General features: G+C 25.5%; 2 protein-coding genes across 2 annotated transcripts; both read right to left on the reverse strand.

Annotated features, from left to right (window-relative positions):
• Positions 1 to 3,734: 3,734 nt before the first annotated feature.
• On the reverse strand, positions 3,735 to 13,782 carry LOC145830245 (pescadillo homolog). The gene is made up of 14 exons (XM_082938178.1): positions 13,687 to 13,782; positions 11,303 to 11,437; positions 11,014 to 11,112; positions 9,965 to 10,074; positions 9,780 to 9,907; positions 9,294 to 9,427; positions 8,306 to 8,506; positions 7,895 to 8,124; positions 6,730 to 6,861; positions 5,331 to 5,518; positions 5,065 to 5,177; positions 4,864 to 4,947; positions 4,611 to 4,712; positions 3,735 to 3,988 (listed from the first exon to the last, which is right to left on the reverse strand). Exons 1-14 carry the CDS (start codon positions 13,705 to 13,707, stop codon positions 3,911 to 3,913), a joined length of 1,755 nt encoding a protein of 584 aa, XP_082794304.1. The 5' UTR covers positions 13,708 to 13,782; the 3' UTR covers positions 3,735 to 3,910.
• On the reverse strand, positions 13,734 to 14,719 carry LOC145830246 (ubiquitin carboxyl-terminal hydrolase isozyme L3-like). Its single transcript, XM_082938179.1, has one exon. The coding sequence runs from the start codon at positions 14,703 to 14,705 to the stop codon at positions 14,004 to 14,006; it is 702 nt and encodes a 233-aa protein (XP_082794305.1). The 5' UTR covers positions 14,706 to 14,719; the 3' UTR covers positions 13,734 to 14,003.
• Positions 14,720 to 22,749: the final 8,030 nt, after the last annotated feature.

Below are 22,749 nucleotides of genomic sequence, written 5' to 3' on the forward strand. Positions count from 1 at the left end.
TTTATTTTTATTTGTATAACTACTTTTAATTACTTATATAGTGAACGTTAAGTCTAATAACCCACTAATATTTTAGAATAAACTTTAAAATAATGTTTCTAAAAGATTAAGCCATTCTGTATTTTATCTTAAAGGTTTTATAACGAACTTACTTTTTGTGTGCATTGAAATAAATATCTTCTATACTTTATAAAATATTGCTTTTAACAAAAAGTACTGTTAAAGATTTTTATAACTTACAAATTTATTAAACTTGTATTAGTACTTTAAAATCATATACATAATTCTATTTGTTAAAAGCTAGTTATTATTTTTCGAATTTAGTTTGCTGTTCAAAAACAAGTAACATTTAATTTTTCAGAGGTATTTTTAATTTAGAGTAGTTTTAAAATATAAACAATATCACATTGCTTATTATCATTACAACTGTTGATTTAATTTGAGCTAAAAGAACAAGGTTTAGTTTCAAAAAAAAAAAGTTTTTGAACATCATGTATCAAGATTATTTGAAGCTTCCTAAAATACCTTAGTAAAATAAACCACTTAATCATTTCTTAAAATATTCATTTAGGTTTTTTCACGCTTTCGAACATAAAATGTTTTAATATAGTACTAAAGGTCAGATATCTGCGACCTGCGGACTAAAGAAAAGTGTGCTGCCCGTAATGTCAGCTAAAAACATACGTATTTTTTCTTTAATCGTAGTAAACTTAACATTGAAATTATTAATTACTAGTTCTTTATTATTGGTTAAGTTAATGTCATGGAAATTTTGGTCTAAAACAATATTTCTTATTGACTACAATAATTATTTTAAATAATCCCGGCTAACAAGGACATTTTCTGGTACTTATAAAAGGATACTTATCGCTGTATTATAGTTATATAACAACTGTATTGTTTGTTTTTAAACGACTTAAAACATAAATTCAAAGTTGCTTTTTACGTAATAGAGATTGAGCATTTGTTCTTAAATATCGAGTTTTTGAGCGAATATCGTATTATTTTTGACATCTTATTAGTTTTTTATAATAGTTATTATACCTGATTGTAATGAAAAGATTTAAATTTTTTAATTTTAATACTAATTTTAAGTAATTTCAAACCTTCGCATGAATGTAAAAACAACATTTATAGACTTGAAAATATTGATCAAACAACTATAACTTATTACAGTAAATTTTAAATTCATTATTTAAAAAAATGTAACTGTTTAGTTAATCTAGTAGGTATTGTTGGCTTTAAGATCTTTGTCTAATAATTTATATAGCCCGAATTTTAATTCTTGTTTTAATAAATTTTAATTATAATCAACTAGTTTTTTCGAATTTCCATAATCAGGATGTTGCCACATGTTTTTGAATTTCTTTTAGATTTTGATTTATGGTCGTCTGGTTAAGTTCCATATTTATAGTTCATTTTCAGTATAAAATTAAATATAGGGTAAAAAACTGTCACTAATGGTAAAAAAATATTTAAAAGTACTGTAATACTACTTTAAATGTGTTTTCAAATTAAAACATTCTAAATAATGATTCAAACACATTTTTTTTTTGAAATATTTTTTTGTTTTTAATCTAAATTTCATACCTTTACGTGTAATAAATGATTTTAAAATTCTTGGAGTTACTTTTATTCAAATTTCCAGTTTTTATTTTTAAGTTGTTAAACTCAAGTTATTTTCAGATTTCCATATAACCCTGCAAAACTAAGTAGCTTCTATATTTTTACTTTATCACGGTCTTAAGTTAAATGGTTTACTATTCTTTCTAAAGATACAAAATATTTTTTCTTTTCGTTAAAAATTATATATCTAAATTTACGTGATAAAAGTTTTAGGCCAAAAAAGATCGTTTTTAAAGTAGTTAAGAAAGTTATAAGAAATATTGGTTCGTATATTGTTTTAAAGCCAACAGCAGGAGAATATGGGAACGGGTCACAAATGCGCGAGCTTCAACATTTAAGATAATTAAGAACATTTATAACTCATTTTTTGTAAGTATGTAAGTAATGGTTTATTAATTCTTTTATAAATTGTTTTTACTTAATCTCTTTAAACTTAAGTGCAAAAGTGACACTCTTGCGTTTCTGACACCTAACCGTAAAGTATTCATAGATGAGGCTTATATTGAAAAAGTAATTTTAAAACTTTTATGTATATTTGATAAACTGTTAAAGAATATATAAATGTTATTTAATAACTATATTATACTTCTTTTCCGCCCGTGAGTTTAATATTAATACAAAAATTATGAAATTATGTTTTTAAGTTGGGCCGAGCAACTTTTCTTTCAGTTCGCCAGATTTACTAGAAAGTTACTTATACAGGCTATAAAAGTATTCAAGGATGTGTAATTTTGAAAAATTGTATTCTTAATAACTTCATGAAAGAAAACACATAATGAAATAACCCTTTTCTAAGCTTTAACTTTTCCTGTAAATAAAATCAGGCGAATATTTGAATAAAATAGAAACTTTTATAACTGTTTATTTCCATGCTATAAAATTGCGTTGCAAGTCCTAGATTTTGCTTGAAAGGCCTGCATATTGCCCATGCCTACTTTAAGTAGTTGTAAATGAGATTTGATATAAAATATTAGCTGATTTTTTAAATGATAGATAATTTATAAAGAATTTTGATCTGTATAAAAATTTTATAAAAAAAACCGAACTATGGCTAGAACCGTAATATTAATAACTCTCCTATTTCCTAGCTTAAAGGTTTTTTTCACCAAATCTGGGATCTGTGTAACATAAGTTTATAATACAAACTCATCTGAAAACATAGACGCTTGAAAAATTCTTTCACACACATATACTCTCTTAAGCACAATTTAGTTGAAATTGAATGCAAAGATGTTTCATTATAAGTCACTAAAAATATCATCATAGATAAACAGCGTTCTTTCATAAACGTAGAAAATTTTGTAAGAAAAGTTTTAAAGAGTTAATTAATACTAAGCCTGATTTCATAAAAAAAGTTATGGAACAAAACTGAGCTATTTTCTGATGTTAATAAAGATGTATTTTCTTTATGAGCCTATTTTTAAAAAATGTGTCTACAGTGTTTCATGATAAAAAACTTTTTTTTGATTCGTCGACTAGCGAATTTCAATCTTACTTTAGTTTTTAATAGCGTCCCTACGCCACTGATCAACACCTTCTTAAATATAACTACAAACAAAAACTCTCGTTAAGAACATTTTTAGCAAACGTATTTACGCGTCTTCGGTTTTTTAAATCTAATCAAGTCGAAAACGTCAAATGGTAAAATATTTTATTAATTTGTATTTGAAAAAGGGCTTCTAAACAAAAAAGTGATTTTTTTACAAGAACATTAAATTTGTATTTCTCAATGAAAAATATCTTGTAGTACTCTGAGCGTAAAATAAGGAAAATTTATTTAACAATTTTTCCATTTTTCTAATCAAACAGCTACTAAACTGGTAACAGGAAAAATCTCAACTTTGTCAATAATGATCAAAGCATTAACCTCAAGTTAAACAGTAAACTATTCCAGAAACTATTTAAGTTATATTTAACATAACTATACTTTTAGATATGAAAATATACATAAAAAAAAAGTAAATATTGTGTATACATATTTGTCTTCAATATTAAATACTGTAATTTATTTAAGGTTCTTATGTTACATTAAAATCATTAACTTTTGTAAATATTTATTCTGATATTACCAACTTAAAGTAGGTAACTGAAAAGGAATACCACAAAAAACAGTACATAAAAAGATGCTAAAATTTATTTGTCTATATTTTACTAATTTATACATAAGATATTTTGCCTAGTTTTCAAAAGCCAATTCAAATCTAAACTTTATTTGTCTACATTTTACTAGCTAAATATACATAACACTATTTTTGCCTAGTTTTAAAAAGCACATTTGATTGCATTAGTGTTTCTTCCTTTTTTTCTTATCTTGCTTGGCAGCCTCATCAATAGCTTTTCTTTTATTTTTCAATTCTTCAGCCTGATAAAAACAAATAAATAATAATAAGGTATATGTTATATATCAGCATAACTCAACTGCATTAAAATAAGAATACATTCTTGGGTAACTATGGTTGTTTAACTATTAATTTACGACTTCATTGTACGACTTATAGTTTATCTAAAGATTATTTTTAAACTGTATTATAACTTTTAACGTAGCCTTTATCCAATAACTCATTGTCAGTGTTCTATTTTACTTTCATTCTTAATAAGTAATAACAAAAAGAGTCGAAAGAATATACTGAATAAATCTTTAAATGTAAGTAAGTGTAAATAAAATATATAATTAATAAAAAACAACTTTCTTTAAATCTAAAACTTAACAGATCGCTTAAACAATAACTTATAGCTTAGAGAAAATTTATATGCGATCATTACTTAAAGAATTCATAGTATGTGCTAGTCTACAATCGATCAAAAATTGAAACAAACTTGGGTTTTTTAATTTATTAAGAATTGCTATTATTAAGTAGTAAAGTTGTTAAATTCAATTATGTAATTTTTTCTTAACTATTATAAATTTATTCAAATGTATGTGTTATTTTGAAATTAAGTTTATCCAAAGTAAGGTAATTACAAAATAGTTTGCTTGTATATACCTGTCTAGCCTTTCTATCTTTACCATACTTTATTTTAGCATAAAGCTTCTTCGCTTTTTTGCCCATTTGTTTCTTTGCAAGGCGCAGATCTTCAGCAGACACCTGTTTTAAACAAGTTATAATCTATTAACTACACATACAATAATTAAATAATCAATAATATGAAAGGTGAAAATAATTATTTAAACATTATTCAAACTTGCATTAAAATATAGAGAGATATTTTGAAATAACGAAGACATTTATAACATACCTTGTCTGCTCTAGAGTTTTTGTGAGTGTCCTTAGGAGCTTCTTGAATGACAACATCTTTCTTGGAGCTTCCACTGCTGCTTTCCTGAAAAAAAAAGGTAACTTAATATAACTTAACATAAATTACAAAAAATGTTTTCGGTTTTCAATATTTTACTTAAAACATAAAATTTAGTTTTTGTAAGTCATACAGTAAAAAAACCTTTTCAGTTTCTTTTTCATCTTCTTCAGCTTTTTCAACTTCCTCTTCATCAACGTCTTCTTCATCACTTTCTTCTTCTTCAGATTCTGATAAGTCTTTCTCGTCATCATCTCCTATTATTTTCGTATTTGTAAAAAAAAATTATAATGCTAATTTTAATACTTTTCTACGTATAACAATAATTCTTAAACTATCAACTACAGGTCTCTTTTATGAGCAAGAAAAGCCTCAATCCCTTAAAGTATAATTATTAATTAACATCTCACCCAAATTAAGATTTCCTTTTTGCATGTCGATGATGCGCTGCCTTTCCAATGGAATGTGCATTCCTTCGCTTTCATCGGCGAACGGCGAGCAATGAGCAGGCAACTTCATGCCCGGCATGTAATCTCTCTCGCTTATCAAAACTCTTGCATTCACACAATCCGCCACCCATTGAGGTTGCACGTACTTCCTGTGTACAAAAATGCATTGTCGTTATGTAGAGAACAAAATAAATAAAAAGATAGTACGAAAGTTAATAGTAAGGCCATAAGGAGGGGGGGTAAGCCATGTTTTTTAAGAGTTTTTCTAAGCTTCAAGATACTTTTTATTGTTTTTAAAAATTCGAATTAATTTTTGAGATAGACCAGTCAAAGTCGGGCGGCATAATAGGTTCCTAATGGGAAGAGAAAACTAAAACCGCGAAAAAAGACTATTTTACTTAAAATCTATCTCCTTACATTTTTTAAGCAATCTTCTTCAAACTTTCACATTCTAATCTTTATACAATAACAAAAAACGTTACTTTGGACTTTGAATTTTTTATTCTAAAAAGGTTATTTTTTTGAAAAAAAAAAGACTTTTTTTTCTAATTTTTTTGTTTTTTTAAATTCACATGTAACATTTTTTTCAATATAAGTAACACTTCCTGAAAATTTGAAGAAGATTGCTTGAAAAATGAAGGAGAAGATATATTTTTAGTGAATTTTAAAATTTCCGAGAAAATTGGCCCCGAAAAATTTGTGGTCCATACGTTTGTATCGGAAACCTTTTACAAAAAATAAATATCTCAAAAGTTAAATGATATTTTGAATTCTATAAAAACTGGCTTGTAATTAAAGATTTTATATGAAAGCCAAAATTAATTTTGTAAAAAAAGTGTTGGACCCCCCTATGGCCTTAATAGCATTACCTAACTACAGTATACTACCGCTTAAGTACGCACTTTTTTTGGTACGCATCACGCCTTAAGTACGCACTTATCCAGAAAGACAAAGTAAAGGATGTTATACTAGAACTTCAAGAAATTCCAGTTTTTTTGCCTAAATCATTTTAAAATCTATTAAAAAAATTTGCAAATTAGAATTATGTTTTAAATGTTATTTAAAATAAATGACTTGTTTATTTGGCATAATTATTTGGTGGCTAGTTGTAAGAAAGAAAACAAACAACTAAATTTCATATTATACTATATCGTCAAAAAGTACGCACTACCCGTGCTAAGTACGCACTTTTTGGTCGGGTTCAATTTGCGTACTTAAGCGGTAGTGTACTGTATTTAATAAACAAATCGAAATACTTTTCCCACGTATAATACCAAAATAATCTAAAACATAATTCAAATTAAAAAAGAAAAAAACTACTTTAAAAAGTACTTCATGTTTAGAATAAACTATATCATACCTATGGCCATCGTCGTGGTCCATTTTTGGATTGGGTCTGTCAACTAAATGATGAGTAATAGTTGGATCTGATTCGTCAAATGTTGATCCGATTCCAACTGTTTTTGGCCAAGAAACTTCTCCACCGAAACTCCTGAAATAAGACATGATTAAACAATATTGCTTACATAAAACATAACCTTCATACACACTTAGTATGTAAAAGACATTAGCATTTCAATCTTACTTAAGTATGTCGAGTACTACAAAAACTAACCTAATTAACTGTTTTTTAAGTAACAAGAAAAAAAATCCTATCTAGTGCTAATCTATTTAAACATGTATTCTAATAAAAAGTTATAAAATTACATAAAAATTTTAAAATAGCACTTGCTTAAACAAAAACAGCGCTGTAGATTAAGAAAATGCAAAAAGTAACTGAAAAGTGTGTCGTTAAATATTTTCTCATGTTCCCTTTTTTAATTTGCTTTTATATAAGTTTTAATTAAAAAAAGAAAAATATGTAGACTACAACAACATGATATACGTATTGATATACATACAAATGATTTTGAGCCCTCTTAAAATAAACGGCGTCTATGAGTGACTACCTATACTATGGTAGAAGAATGGTGGGTTTTTTATTCCATTACTCAGGGTTGCCACTAATTTTTGAGAAATCTCTTACATGTTTTTGAAGGTAGAAGTTTTTGGGTCTATTTTTAGTTTAAAATTAAGTTTAAGGTAAAAAACTGTTAAATAGTATAACAACATTGAAAAGATACTGTAAAGCTATTTTAATTTTGTTTTTTAACAAAAAATTTTTTGATGATGACAATTTTTTTATCTATATGATAGACTTTAACAGTTCAAAATTTTGTTACTTAACATGTAATTTTTTTTTTCTAATTCGAGGTTTTTCCAGGTTTTGTGGCAACCCTGATTACTATAAGATAATCAAAAACAATTTTTTCAAAGTAAGATTAACTTGATGTTATTTTAATAGATAAAACTAGCCTGTGTGGTAACCATATTATTAGCGCTTTATTTTTTGACATATAGAATGTTGGAAAAATATTTATGTATAAAAACTTGTACATTGATAAACTATACAAAAATACTAACAACGTCATAATTCATAAATAAAACATGCAGGCAAAATTATATACGAGCTAAAAAATAATCACCTTATCATAAAAACGAAAGGCTCGCGTGGTACTTCTCGTGAAATAAACACTTTTTTGCCTTCAAACAACTTTTTGAAAGCTTTTGCCTCAGCTTGCTTCTCAACGTAGTCTTTCTCTGAAGCATCAGGATTTTCCTTTTTAAGAATTTCCAGTTCTTCGTCTAACTCGTCATTATCATCATCTTCCACTGGACAGGCTCTAGTCAAGACTGCATTCAAAGAATTCACTGTCTGTTTGAAATAATAAGCGTTTTTTTCTTATCATATTTTCTAAATTCGACAAGAGAATATTATCTACAAGTTCTTAACTGAGTTAACAAAAAGCAAATTTTCAGAAAAATACAAACAAGCACCTACATAAGATAAACAAAATATATAACCAATTAAAAGTAAGAATATTTAAAAAGTTTACTTCAGAAGCCATCTCTTCTTTGTCACAGTAAAATTCTTCATCATCATTGTTAGATGCCTGCTTGGTGATGGACTTCAAGTTGAGTTTGGGCGGGTAGAACAAGTTTGCTTTCTGGTACAAACCGTACAATGCAAATCCCAGCATGGTGCTGCTGATCTCAGTGAAAGATGACATCACTTTGAAATCAACATCTGTCGGATGCTGCACAGAATTATTTCAAGTGTTTTTCTTTTTGCAGTTTTGTAGATTGAACCATAGTATGTAACTTATTGCAAATTTAACAAATAAATAAAAAACTACATTTTTGAATGAAAAGCATTGCTAATAAATTTTGAATAATGAAATTCAAAATACATAAATGTATATTTAGTCTTTAGATAACATGTTGGTTTTTTTTAAAGTATATTGTGCTCTATACTTTATTGATAAAATAAAGCAAAGTATAAATTAAATACTTAATCTTTATTTATAAACAAAATTGACAAAATGAACTAATTATATAAATATATTTAAGCTTTATAGTTTTTGATTTTATTGTATTTCGATTACTTTCAGAGTTTTTCAAAATATTTTTTGTTAAGTGCAATAGGTTTGTACTTAATTCTGTAGTGTTAAAATTCTAGCGCCATGAGAAATATCATGTTGATTATAAAGTTTCACTACGACTATTTTGAAAAAAATTATAAAAAGTTATTTAATATAATTAACAGGATAAACCATAGATAAACAGGAGATTTACGTTAATGGCTTAATTGTGCAAAAAAAATATCTTAAAGCATAATTAATTTTTTACACATTGGATGTTTTTATTTCATGAACTTGATTTAAGTTAAATGTACATAATAAAATAAACTAGAAAATTAAACATTGATTGAAACCGTAAAAACTAATTCATATTTATAAGTTAGTATCTATAATTTAATTGAAAACCAAACATTGAATAAAGACTGTCTAAAAAAAATTCTTAATTAAAATATATTTTACTAACAGCATGTGGGTTTGGATGAGCAACAATCCAAGTAACTTTATGCCCCATAATATCTGCTTGGTAATAATAACCTTTGATAGAAATGAAAACTTTGCTCAAGCTTCTTGTCATCATCACATAATGCATAAATTCAACTTAAAAAAATTGGTTTATCACAGATTAATTAAAGTAATTTAAAAGTAAAAATGTTCATTATATATCATACTGAGTTAAAAAACTACTGTTTTTGAAAAACCTGATCTTTAATCACCTTAATAAATAAAAGAGTAGTAAGTAAGTGGTCACTGAAACATTTTTAATTCATTTTAGTTAATTTTTTGTATTTAATTTGATAACTACTGATTATCTTACAAAAAATCATTTCGTAACAAATATATAGATTGAATTTTATTAGTTACACAACTTTTACAAAATAAATCAAATAATTATTGCTTGTATAATTAAAACTCCATAACTCATATTACTTTTAATCTTACAGAAACTTACCTGTTAATCTACGGCACATCTCAATAGTTTCTACATAAATACGTCCGGATTTCGGGAGACGAGCAAAAAGAAAATTAAGATTCAACGCGTCATCAAGGTCTTCAATAGCAGCATCGAGAGATGGGTATCTGAATAAAATAGTTTTAGTAAGAAATAACAAAACTGTTTTGAATTACGCCACTCACCTTTCAAGAACAATGTGATCCAAAGTATGGGTCGGCCTGCCTTCACGGATCGCTGCTGCCCTCGTTTTGTCATCACGAGCTTCTGCTTTTCTCAGTTTTCTTGCAAAAATCTACATGGGATTTTAATCAATTTACAAATAAACAATTAAAGCAATCAAATAAACAAAAAACCTTAATTAAATTTTTAATTATTTATAAAGCACTTTATAGAAAGTAAGTTTGAACTTATAGATTTCATAAAGTTAAATATCCAAACTAAGTTTAAATAAAAAATTGAGTTTTTCTAACTGCGTTTTCCTTTTACAAAACTTACCAAAAATAAACTAAGGGTCGGCTGCAGTAGTAGGTTTTAGAAATTATTTTATTCATAACATTATGCAAACGAGGTAAATTAATAATACAGCAATACATATATACCCCTATCCTTAACCCATTTTACCCAAAATTTTTAATCTGCAGCTTTACCTTTAAACCACATTACCCGAAAATATATCAAATAATTCAAAAAAGTTTTATTTATTTAAAATTAAAACAAAATTTTAAATAGAGAGAAGTAAAATTCAAGCCGATCAGAAGCGCCTAAAATTTGCAGCTGACAGATAAAATAACTTTTCAACAGTTTTAATGCAGATGTACTGTACATTTTGAGTTAATTTTTGATTTAAGTTTTGACCTAAAATTCATAAAAATACGACGAAACACAACTTAAATTTATCTAAAAAGTTACTATACAAATGACTGTCTACTAATTATTTTGACGTAACCAAAAAATTGTGTTGGTATTGTTTTGAAACAAAAATTGAATGTAAAAAAAAGATTTAAATTGGCAAGAAAACAATTTTAATATTTAATTAACAATTTATAGTTAGCATACAAACATAAAGGAATTTACAAATCAAAAAGTTTTTCAAATACAACAATTTATTTCTAAAAAAACTCATTACAGATATGCAAAACAATACTAACATAATGAAAAATATGTGTAAAAATCAAATACAATATTTTCTAAATCTATACTTAATTCTTTATATTCAAAATTTAGTACAAACTTTGTATTGACGAAATTTATCAATGACTGGTTCATGCATGATGTATTGGATGTCTTTGAGGAAATAGAATGTTTTGTTTGACGTGCTTCCTTTATTTACCTGCAAAAACAAAATTGATCAAATATAATTCATATCGTACTTAATTACTATTACAATGAATTTTAATTTAAAAAGTAAATATTATTATTTTGTCTATTTGCCAAAAACTGCATTAATATTCAAACAATTTATAAGAAGAAATTAAATAGAACATTTTTCCTTTTAGTGAGAAAATTTAAATGCAAGTTACCTTCTTTTTGTTTTCTGGTTGACGAGGGTATATGCCTTTAAATATACACAGGCGTCTGAAGTCAGCAAGACTCAGTTGCAGCCTCTTACATGCCTTTTTTCTTGAAATGTACTGGGTGGCTGCTCCAGATTGAAACTGTTGTCAAGTTGTTAGTCAGTTAACAAAATCTACATGTAACCAATTAATCTTTAAAATAGTAATTTTTTTTTTTTTTTCTGAAAACTACTTTTTTTTATATACTCAAAAAAAAATCTAGGTTGAAAAACAAAAACTGAGGAAGTATTTTGAATTTTTTTTATTCACTAGTAGGTCTGAATTTTGTAAAAGATAATAAATAAGTAAGTTAGATCAAGACCGTTAGTTCATGTTAAAGTTTTGCAGTTTAGTTAAAATTTGAATTTTTTTAGCTGTTAATGAAACTTGGTACTATATCAAACTCAAAAAAAAATTTTTGTATACTATATCCTTAATTTTATTCAAGTTTAGATAACTAGTTGTTTTGATTTACTATTAAGCCTCATATTTAAATATATATAATTTTAAAGAAGTGGGAATCTGTATTTACTTTAACAGTTACGAAAATATGTATGTATTTTTAGCCACAATTAAAAAAAAGTTTTAAATTAATATGTTAAGTAAATATACTTAAAAGTACAAAACTTATACTTTCTCTTTTAAAAGTTAAACTTTAAAGTACTTAACATGTGATATATACAAAAAAATGTCATAAGAAGTTTAAAATATCAAAACATTTAGTGCTTGTGGTAACATTAGCAAAAGTCTACAGAAACGAAGCCTGAACTTTCATATGCAGTGAGACAAGATCAAGTTTACAAGGCTTGATCAAACCAATTCGATCATCAGACCACAAGCTTTTGGTAGACTGAGACTGGTTTCGTCCTGATTAGAGCTCATCAGTTAGTCACAACCGAAAAAAAAAACCAGATGTCTTGCCTAGTGGATAATGTATTGAACTTTGCACGGTGCTGGCGTCACTGATCAATGCCAGCAAATGGACCCTTCATGCTTGCATGTATAAACCTTTTGTAGATTGAAGACTGTAAGTTTTTTGGTTGTGACTGACTGATGAGTCCTAATCAGGACGAAACCGGTCTCAGTCTACCTAAAGCTTGTGACCATTCAAAAATGATTGAATTGGTTTGATCAAGCCTTGTAAACTTGAGCTTGTCTCACGGCAAATGAAATGTTTTTGTTGATTGTAGTAATTAAGAAAGCAGCTTTAAATTACTCAAAAAAAATATTTAGGTTTATTCAGAAAAACTTAATAAAGTATGAAAAATAATTAACAACTCAAAATTTTTTTTTTAAACACACTTAATTTAATTAATTTTAATACCTCGTACATTTTACTTTTTTTTAAACTGTATTCAATGCATATTGTCTATAGCTTGAATGTACTTTATAATATACTTAATTTTAGAACATTACATAATCTTGATTAATAAAACCAGGAGCAAAATTAATTCAATGTTTGTATTTTGTTGATTTTAACAGACAACATATTGCTGAAGCTTGTTTTTTAAATTCAGTGAAAAAACTCTTGTATATATTTTTAATAAGTAATTTTTTAAAACCTATAAAAGGTTTTAGACTATCTCAAATTTTTGAATTTATGTATGTTTTCAATATTTAATTTTATCAATTTTTTTTAACTAATAAAGTTTCAGTACAAAAATTTATACATTTTTTGAATTGATAAAAAATATCATTTAAGTTTCATACATTTGAGTATAAAAAATTATTCATATCAAGGATAGACAAAAACATTTTTTATCTTTTAAATTTTTTAAAATATATTATACATATTTAAATTTGATTTAAAACAATAAACAACAAGAGTATAGGGAAGATAAGAAATTTTTTTCACATATAGATAAATTTCAAAAATATTAAAGTTAAATACAATTACAGGATACAGTTTAAAATAATATTTAAGATTTAAAAGCAGATAGTTATAAAGTTTTTTAGATTGTTTATGGTCAAATAAAAAAGACGAAAATGACTATTTCATTAAAATCAATTTTATCTGACAGTTTTTAAGAAGCTCTTATAAGTTTATCTTAACTTAGTAACAATCATATTGTGGGAACTAATTTTTTTTTGGTAATAATGTGTTTTCTTAATGATTACAATACATTTTCTATAGTGCATGGTTACCTGAAATTTTATGGTCAACACTTAAAAAATTTAAGAAAATGTATTTTGACATTCTTATTTTCCAAAAAATATGGTTCTTAAGATATATTCTATTCTGTCTAAAAATGACCTAGAGTTATATTTAAAAATTTCAAATAAGACCTTATATTAGATTTATAAAAAAAAAATATTAGACTTAAATTTAAAAATTTATAAAATAACATTACCTTTTTCTTCATCTGCCCCATTTTATTTGATTTGTGCTATATTATAACTGTAATAAATGAAGAGTTTATAAACAAACTATTATTATTATACTTTAATAATCACAATGGTATCTTAAACAATATCACAGAGCAACATATAATTTTTTCAATTCGTAATTAGGTATTTTGAAACATAGAAACAAAAAAGTTAGCTTTTTTAAACACATGGTACTAGAAACTTATGTATGAAAATTTGTGGTATGAAAACTTAAGACCACAAAATATTAACTAGCACTCATAGGAAAAACAAAAAATTATTTCAAAGGTTTATTAGCAGATTACTCTGGCTTGCTTAGAGCCAAAATTGTGAAACGAAGTTCCGAAGGATCTCTTGCCATGAACTTCTTACAAACTGCAGCAGCGTCACTGACAAAATCTACTTCTGATGTTGGTCCATGATTGATTGGAAAGTTTTTGCGGCCATCTAACTCATACAGTGAACCATCCTTGTGCACAAGTGCTACAAAGTGTAAATCAACTGGTGTTTCTGCAGACATGGCTGGAGTTTCTCCACTTTGTGCTGCATCGGTGTGTGCCTTTGTAAATGATGTGTCTGACTCAAGAGTTTTACCAATATCTTCAGGGCTTAGCCCTTTCACCTTGTCAAAAAAGTTCTTGAACACCGAATTGTCAGTCAGCAAGATTTTATCTCTAGAATTTCCTAGGGCATGGATCACACCAATTGTTCCACAAGCGTTTCCTATAGTCTGCTTCATATAAAACACATCAGAGCTTAGTGTTTGTCCATTTTTTTCTATTGTGTTATTTTCTTCAATGCAGAATGATTTATAAGTATCAGTTATAGGAAAAAGTAAAATAAAGGCACAACAAGGTTTAGGAACCATGCACAAAAGTTCAGGATCAACTCCATATACATCACTAAATGTCCAACCATTTTTCACACCAAGAGTATTTATATATGAAGTCATAGTTTCTGGATTAGACTCGAGTGGAGACCAACGAACATTTGTTGAACTCATTTTATGATTTATATACAGCTAAAAATTATTTTATTATTATAAATTTAGATAAGGGATTCCATTTATGAAAATTACCATTAATAAACTGACTTAGTAATAACATGTAATAAACATTTTGGTAGAATGTTATTGTTAAACTAATTCTTATCAAACTACATAAGTTAAATATTTATACCAAACTAATCCAGTTTAATCAAAGATGAACAAAAAGTAGAAAAGGCAGAAAAAAGGCTTATTTAAGTATAAATGCCTAAATATTAGTGCTTTACTAAATCCAAATGCCATTGCAATTATAAATTAGTTTAACCAAATCCAGACCTTTAAACTTAGTTGAAGTCCAAATAAAACCAGATAGGACTTAATTTTTAATCAAAACCAGCTCCTACAGGATTTAAATACATTGTTGAAATTAAAATCTAGTTGGATACTGATCTTGTCAAGCTAGAATCAGATCAGGCATTTGGACCTGGAAATACACAAAATTATCATACAATACTTAACTGACATAATACCTAGGAAAAATCAAAATAGCTTAATATTTACAAAAAAAGTTCGAACTAGGCTGAGTCAGCCTGAGTTTTTCAATTAAGTCCATACTAGAATGAGTTTATCAAAGATTTAAATTTTAATTAACTATTACAAGTGTGTGCCAAAAAAAATTGTCAGATGTTTACATTTTTCTGTGCTTTTTTTATATTTGGGAGTTTACCAACTTTTAAAATACTTTTTATTTAATTTTTTATGTAAAATTTCTAAAAACTTGATGGAATTCTTAATGTTGAATTTTGTTTCAAAACAACATACGTTACACAAATCTGCCAAAAGTGAAAAAAGACTGCTTTAATATAACAATTTTGATTTAAACCCATCAGCACTTGAGATCAACAACTATGGTAGAAAAATTTTCAACTTTCAAAGGTTAGATACATATTCTTTCTATACAGTTGCTACTGTTTGAAGCAAACTAGCCAGAGTAAATCTAAAGCATGTATTCTCTATAATTACCTTATTAATATTAATGGCAAACTAACTACAACTACATACAAATGAAAGCAAATTTTTTGACAAAAAAAAAATTATTTATCCAGGTAAAAGGGAATCTATCAATGTTTATTAGTATTATACACTCTAAAATTAACTTAAACACTAACGCTTTTATAACTTCATTAGTATTTACGTAAAAGTTAAAAATTATAATCAGATTTACATTTAGATTGATACCTAAAAGAGCTATAAATATTAATAAATATATATATTTTATTTTATGAAACTGTTATCATAAAAAACGCCATCATTATAACTTTGAAATATAGATTTAACACAAGTTTTTTAAATTAATTAAAAATTTAAAAAACTTGAAGACTTTATACTATAATTTTTAACAGAGTCTTAAAATATATGATCTTTTAAAAAGTACTAATAATATACACCATAAAATTAATTTTTTCTTTTGTCAAGATTAACTTTATGTTTCTTTTTATGAAAAAAAAGTGTCAGCAATACTTGATTGAGTCTAATTACTACTTCCAATTTTTTTTTTTGCAACATTAAATATATATTGTTTTTGTAACTTAAGTAATATAAATTTAACTTAAGGCCAACAGTGGGGTAAGCCATGTTATTTACAAATTGATCTTATTCTATAGAATTTTTTCTAAGCTTTAAGATGCTTTTTATGGTTTTAAAAAATTCAAGTTATTTTTTGAGATATAACCAGTAAAAGTTGGGCCGCACAATAGGTTCCCTATCCCTATGGGAAGGGAAATTAAAACAGCAAAAAAGACTATTTGGTTTAAAATCTACCTCCTTCTACATTTTTCAAGCAATCTTCTTCGAATTTTCACAGTCTAATCTTTATACAAAAACAAAAAAAAAGTTACTTGTGAATTTAAAAATATTCAAGTAAAATGTTGTTTTTTTTTTGAAAAAAAAATTTTTTTTTTAGTTTTTGTCATAAAATCTTATATTTTTTAATTTTCAAAATTCATAAGAAATATTTTTTCTTATAATGTAAGGAACATTTCCTGAAAATTTGAAGAAGATTGCTTGAAAAATGAGGGAGATAGAATTTTAGTTATTTTTTAAATTTCTGAGAAAATTGACCTGAAAAATTTACAGTCCATACATTTGTATCGGAAACTTTTTACAAACAAATTAAATATCTCATAAGTTTAATGATATTTTTTAATTGTATAAAACCTGGCTTATAGTTTGTAATTAAAGCTTTCATATAAAAGTTTAAGTTAATCTTTGTAAAAAAAAAAGTGTTTTATAGTTTAAAAGCTCTATATCACAAATCCCTTTGACTGTAAAATTTTTACAATCATCACCAAATTCGTCCACTTAGCTATTAATATGTTTTACATTTGTTGTACTCCAAAATCAAAAAAGATGCATGATTGTATTTCTGCATATTCAGAATCCATCAATTTACAGTGGACCAAGGCATTTGGTGAAGGATATGTTCTATCAAAAACCCAATTGAAACAAAACTTGATTTTAGAAGTAAATAATTATTTTTTTAAACTGTATGTGGGGCGATTCCAAAAGAAATCAAAAAAGAAAGGTGTCCTAAGAAACAATATAATTCTATAAAAAAAAAAATTGGAACAACTATCAACTCAGAAAACCTTACCATATTTTTCTTCTATGAATATAGTTTAGTTTAATATTTTTATATTCTTTAACAACAAATTAATTGATAGTTAATATCAACCCAATACCTGGTAAAATGTAAATCTACTATGTGTATGTTATAGCTGTTAGGAAGGTATAAGCTTTTATGTGCCATATACATATAAGTTTATACCCTGTTTTGAGCTAAATCTTGTAAGTAGCATTTATGTGAAGTAAATACAATAATTAACTGCTAGGAGTTTAAAACTAAAAAGGATTTAATACAGATCTTTTAAACTAAAGAATAAAACATTTAAACAAACTAACAAATTTAGCTTTGATTCATTTTTATGTAAAAACTTATAATGTGATGTGAAAATAATAACATATTTAAACCTAATTTAAAAAAAAGTGTTAGAATAAAAAACTACTTTTTAGTAAAAAAAAATTTTCACTTATTTTAATAAATTTACATGCATTTCCTCTAATCATGGTTGCCACAGATCAAGCTGAGAAAAATTTCTCGACTTTTTCTAAAACAAACTCTTAATTTAAACCTATTCTAAAATACATAACTATCTAAAGCTTTTAATATTATTTTTATACAGGTTAAAACAACAGTTTTTTGCTAAATTAAATCATCTAACTTCCATAACATCACTTAAACCATTTGTGTATGATTGATATATTTTCAATAAACAGTTCTACCAGCAAAATATAGTCAGACTTAGCATAAAAGTTGTAAAATAACCTAAAGGTAATTAAATCTAAAAATAAAAAATGTTTATATAAAACATGTGATACTTATATAAATTGTTCACTTAGCTTAATAAAATACTACCTAAACCATGTAACATAAAATCCTTAATTTAAAAATAAATTAGAAAAGAATATACTTAAGTAATTGTAAAAAAATAAGTAAAAATGTAAAGTATATACCTGTTATATAAAATATTTCCTGTTATCATTTGGTATAAAAATTGAAACAAATAAATCCACTCTATTTATCAAAAAATAAGATATTCTACAAAAAATTACAATGGAATATACCTCTTTTTTAACTTATTATTCAAGTTTAAACAACTTAAAAAAATTATAAAGAGGTAAAGTATTTACATAAACTTGTTATATAAGATACTTAACTTAGTGCTTAATTATGAAGAACTTAAATATTTACATAAAAAAAGCACTTTAATTCTAACTCTGCAATATAAACTTTTGTGTATATATCACAGTTACACTGTGGAAGTTTTTTTTTGCCACAGACGGGGTTGCCAAATTTTTTGTCAAATTTCCTCCAGGTTTTTAAAATTACATGTTTTAGGGTCTATTTTTAGTTTAAAATTAAGTTTAAGCTAAAAACTGTGCTGAATAGCAGAACAACATGGAAAAGATATCATAAAGATTCTTTAAATAAGTTTTTTAGTAAAAAAATTTTGTGGATGACAATTTTTTTTCATCTGTATGATAAATTTTTTGAGTCAAATCAAAATTTTACTACTTAACACATTTCAAAATTGTTAAAAATTTGAGGTTTTTCCAGATTTTAAGGTTTTTTGGCAACTCTGCACAGATAATCAATACCAAAATGCATACAAATCTGCTTGTTCAAGTAGGGTAGTTGTTTATTACATTAATAGAAAAATTTTGCAGTTTTATTAAGGATCTATTATTACATAATACCAGATGAAGGCATTGGAATTAAAATAATTTTTTAAACTTCTAGGAAAATTTTGGAATTTTAGTCTGACATTAGAATTTTAAATTGATTTTTACCACTTGAAGGCTTTAAAAAATAAGGAATTTTGTAAATTTGAATTGCAAATATCTAACTTTTTCCTAAATTTTGTTAAATTTCTTGACTTTTCCTGAACTTTTAACAAAAACCCCTACTTTTACCTGACTTTTGTCATTTTTTTAGTTTTTCTGACTTTTTTACTGATTTCCTGACTTTGTGGCAACCCTGTTTAACAAATATGTCTTATTCTTATACTCTTAGTCAGGTGCTCTCAAAAATCATAATATCTACTAAGTGAAAGTGATTTAAAATGTATTATATACATATATATATACCATCAACATGCAATTGAAATGACATTACATTAGTAATATCTTTATGGTTAACTGACTCCATACATTTGACATTCAAAATCAAAGAAACTAAAAATAATAACAGCAGAAGAATTTGCTTTTTATATTAAAAAAAAGTATGAATTTAGAGACAAAATTTGCATATTTTGTGTGATTATGACATCATAATATATCAAAAGCAGTTGAAATGTCTTTGAATGCATGCTTATAATTAAAAAAGATCATTTAAGATGTAAATTTAAATCTAAGACATGTACAAATAACATTATTACCATTAAAGTATTAAAAGAATATGTGAATTTTGGGGTTCAAATCATTTTTTTAACATTCAATTTTATTTTACAAAATTATTTTTTTTAATTATTTATAATGAAGCCTTAACATCTAAACCATATGTTTTAATGTGTGCAGCAAACACCACCTAAGTACTCCTTACCCCTAAATAAATACTACAATATTTTATCAAAATACTAACATAATTATGTTCATGCATCATGATTCATTTAGTAGTTTTGTATAAACTACATAAGTGTTTATATATGTATATTAAAACAAATTCTAGCACAATCATCAATATGTAAAATTTTATACCAAGTTCACAATCTTAAACTTCATAAAAAAATGATCATTTCATTTCAACAGATGAAATTTTCTTGGCCACAGTATTACTTTAAGTGACATATAATTGAAAAACTTATAATAAAATTTGAAATGAAATCATAATGAAATATCTAGGTTTTGACCCTTCAAGTTTTAGAATATCTGTAGTTTAATCCAAAACTTAAATACAAACTTCAGGTGATCTAATAATTATCATTTAAATATTTCCAGAAAACTAAACAAAGAAAAAATGTCACTATAATAAAATTTTAACATAGTTGAAATAGTGTGATCAGATTTCAGAAAATTTAAAGATCAAGAAGTTTAACTAATCAAAACTCTAAAAAATTGTTTGCCACTTTTTGACTCAAAAAAAACTGTCATGAGTGACCAAATCTGTCCAAGTCATCCTGAGTTTTTTCAAATCATTACTTAAAAATTTAACTTTCAAATTAAAAATCAAGTTCTTAATATCATATGGGGGGTAAATTTCTTTTTCACAACTTAATTTTATTTTGTTTAGTTTTAACAAGTAACTTTTTCCAGAATTTTGATATTTTAGGTAAATTTTGAGAGATAACCAGTTTAAGTCCTAGAGTAGGTTTCTTATGGGGAGCGCAAAATTAATTTTTGTTTAAACCCTAGTTATAAATAAGTTATAAACCCTATTTCACATGTAAAAATATTGTTTAACTTTCCATGTTTTTTAGTAACTTTAATTCAAAATTCCAGGTTTTCTTTTACAAAATTTCTCAAATTCCAGGTTTGTTTTTAAGATTCCAGGTTTTTTGGCCACCTTGTTGAGGGCTGCCAAAGCTTTTTTGAAATTTTTTCCAGGTGTTCTAAATTTTTTCAGATCTTTACAAGTACAAATTACTAGCCTAATTTTATAATAAAATTTAAGGTATTAAGTGGTTTTTTATTTGGGTTTTTATAAATATTAAGGCAAATCTGAATTGCCCTGGAAATGACATTAAAAGGTATCCAAGTGGTGTACGACTTGATAACAAGGTTTTTAATTGCACCAGGTCCATTGACCAAATATTTTAAGTGCTCTTTTTTTGTTGTTCAATAAACAATTCAATTTAACTAACAAATTGTAGCAAAAGTATCCAAAAGCTAACTAATTATTTGTAGTTTTGAGAATTTTTCAAGTACATATATATAATTATTAGGTAAGTATTAAGCATATTTGAATGAATATAAAAGGCTTCTAAAGAATTACTAAGATATTAAACCCATTGTGACTACTATTTAATAAATTAAATAACATACAATTTACTCAGACCCACCTTGGTTTAATTATAATTTAAATCAACATCAAATAGTTAAAACTTTTATATATTTAGTGGAGGAATCTTTTAAAACAAACTTGAATATATAAGTTTAGGTAATTGTGTTATATGCAACAAAAAATGTCAAATTAGTATTTTCAGGGTTGCCACTGGATTTTAGCAACTTTTCTCCAGGTTTTAGAAATTTCCTCTGGGTTTTTTAAAGTACTTATTTTTGGGTCAATTTTAAGTTTAAGGTAAAAAGCTGTGTTAAATAGTATAAGAACATTAAAAAGATACTGTAAAGCTATTTATAATGCTTACATGACAATTTGAGTTCAGACAATTAAAATTCTTACAATATATTTAAGAGACCATATCTCAAAAAGTTAAACATATTTAGAAAAAATTATAAGTAGGTATATAGATCTTATTATTATCTACAAGTCATTTTTTTTCTTATTTGCAAAATTTCAAATATTAAAAAAAATTCAAAACTATTGTAACTTTATTCTAAAACTTATTTTAGCCATATCACAAAATATTTAAAAGTTTGGAAAAATAAAAAGTAGCTTTTAGATATTAATAAGATCTAAAAACCTTTTTTTAAATATATATTACTTTTCAGGTTGTGGCCCTTTGGCCTTTTAAACATTTATTTTTAAGAATTTGAACTTTTGAAATTTCAATAGTCATGGATTCAATTTATGTGTTTAAAAAAAAATTTGATAATGACAATTTTTCTTTTATCTAATTGCAAAATTTTTTGTGTCAATTCAAAATTTACCTACTTAACATGTAAAAAATTGTTTTAATTTCAGGTTTTATAGTGATTTTTGTTCAAAATTCTAGGTTTTTCCAGGTTTTTGGCAACCTTGAATTAAGTAATATGCATTTTTAACAAACATTGTTTAACAGACAATTTTTTTTTCAAAACACTGTTGTAGTTAAGATTTTCTCGTCTACTACCACAGAAAGATGTAATTTACTTAATAGAGTAGATTTATTAATTTAAGATTCAGATTTGTACATTCTAACATTTTTTTATTTGAACTAAACATTATTATTTAGCTTACAAGAATTTTTTAGAAATAATGGGATAATAATTTTCAACACTAGCATAACAGGGTCTTACTAAGTGAAAATATATACTTTACACTTTAAAACACTTTTTTTAATATCATCTACTGCTTTAAAAAATCTACACTTTTATCTTTTTTTTTCTATTTTAGTTTTTTTTCCTAAAAGTTTATGTTAAAACAAATAAAATTACCTTTATATCTTTGTTTGATTGATAGTATCTAGATTTAATTTTTACTTATCCTAAAAAAATCATATTTTATTCACTTTTATCAAATTAAATAAATGTTGATACATTTTTTAAAATAATAAAAAACACGATAAATCTTCTTCTTCTTAACATACTTGACAAATTTTGATAAGCTACAGGCAACAAAGTTAGT

Source organism: Thalia democratica, chromosome 2 (genome assembly GCF_965202585.1).
Source record: "Thalia democratica chromosome 2, ktThaDemo2.hap1.1, whole genome shotgun sequence".
NCBI classification, from domain to species: domain Eukaryota; kingdom Metazoa; phylum Chordata; class Thaliacea; order Salpida; family Salpidae; genus Thalia; species Thalia democratica.

Bases quoted from the DNA above. Each gene is read 5' to 3' on its own strand.
- LOC145830245 (XM_082938178.1), bottom strand. From the start codon at position 13,707: ATGGGGCAGATGAAGAAAAAG. The intron at 9,908-9,964 runs GTGAGTGGCGTA...TATTTTATTCAG, and splicing joins GATCACATTGTTCTTGAAAG to ATACCCATCTCTCGATGCTG. The intron at 5,178-5,330 runs GTGAGATGTTAA...CGAAAATAATAG, and splicing joins AAAAGGAAATCTTAATTTGG to GAGATGATGACGAGAAAGAC.
- LOC145830246 (XM_082938179.1), bottom strand. From the start codon at position 14,705: ATGAGTTCAACAAATGTTCGTTGGTCTCCACTCGAGTCTAATCCAGAA.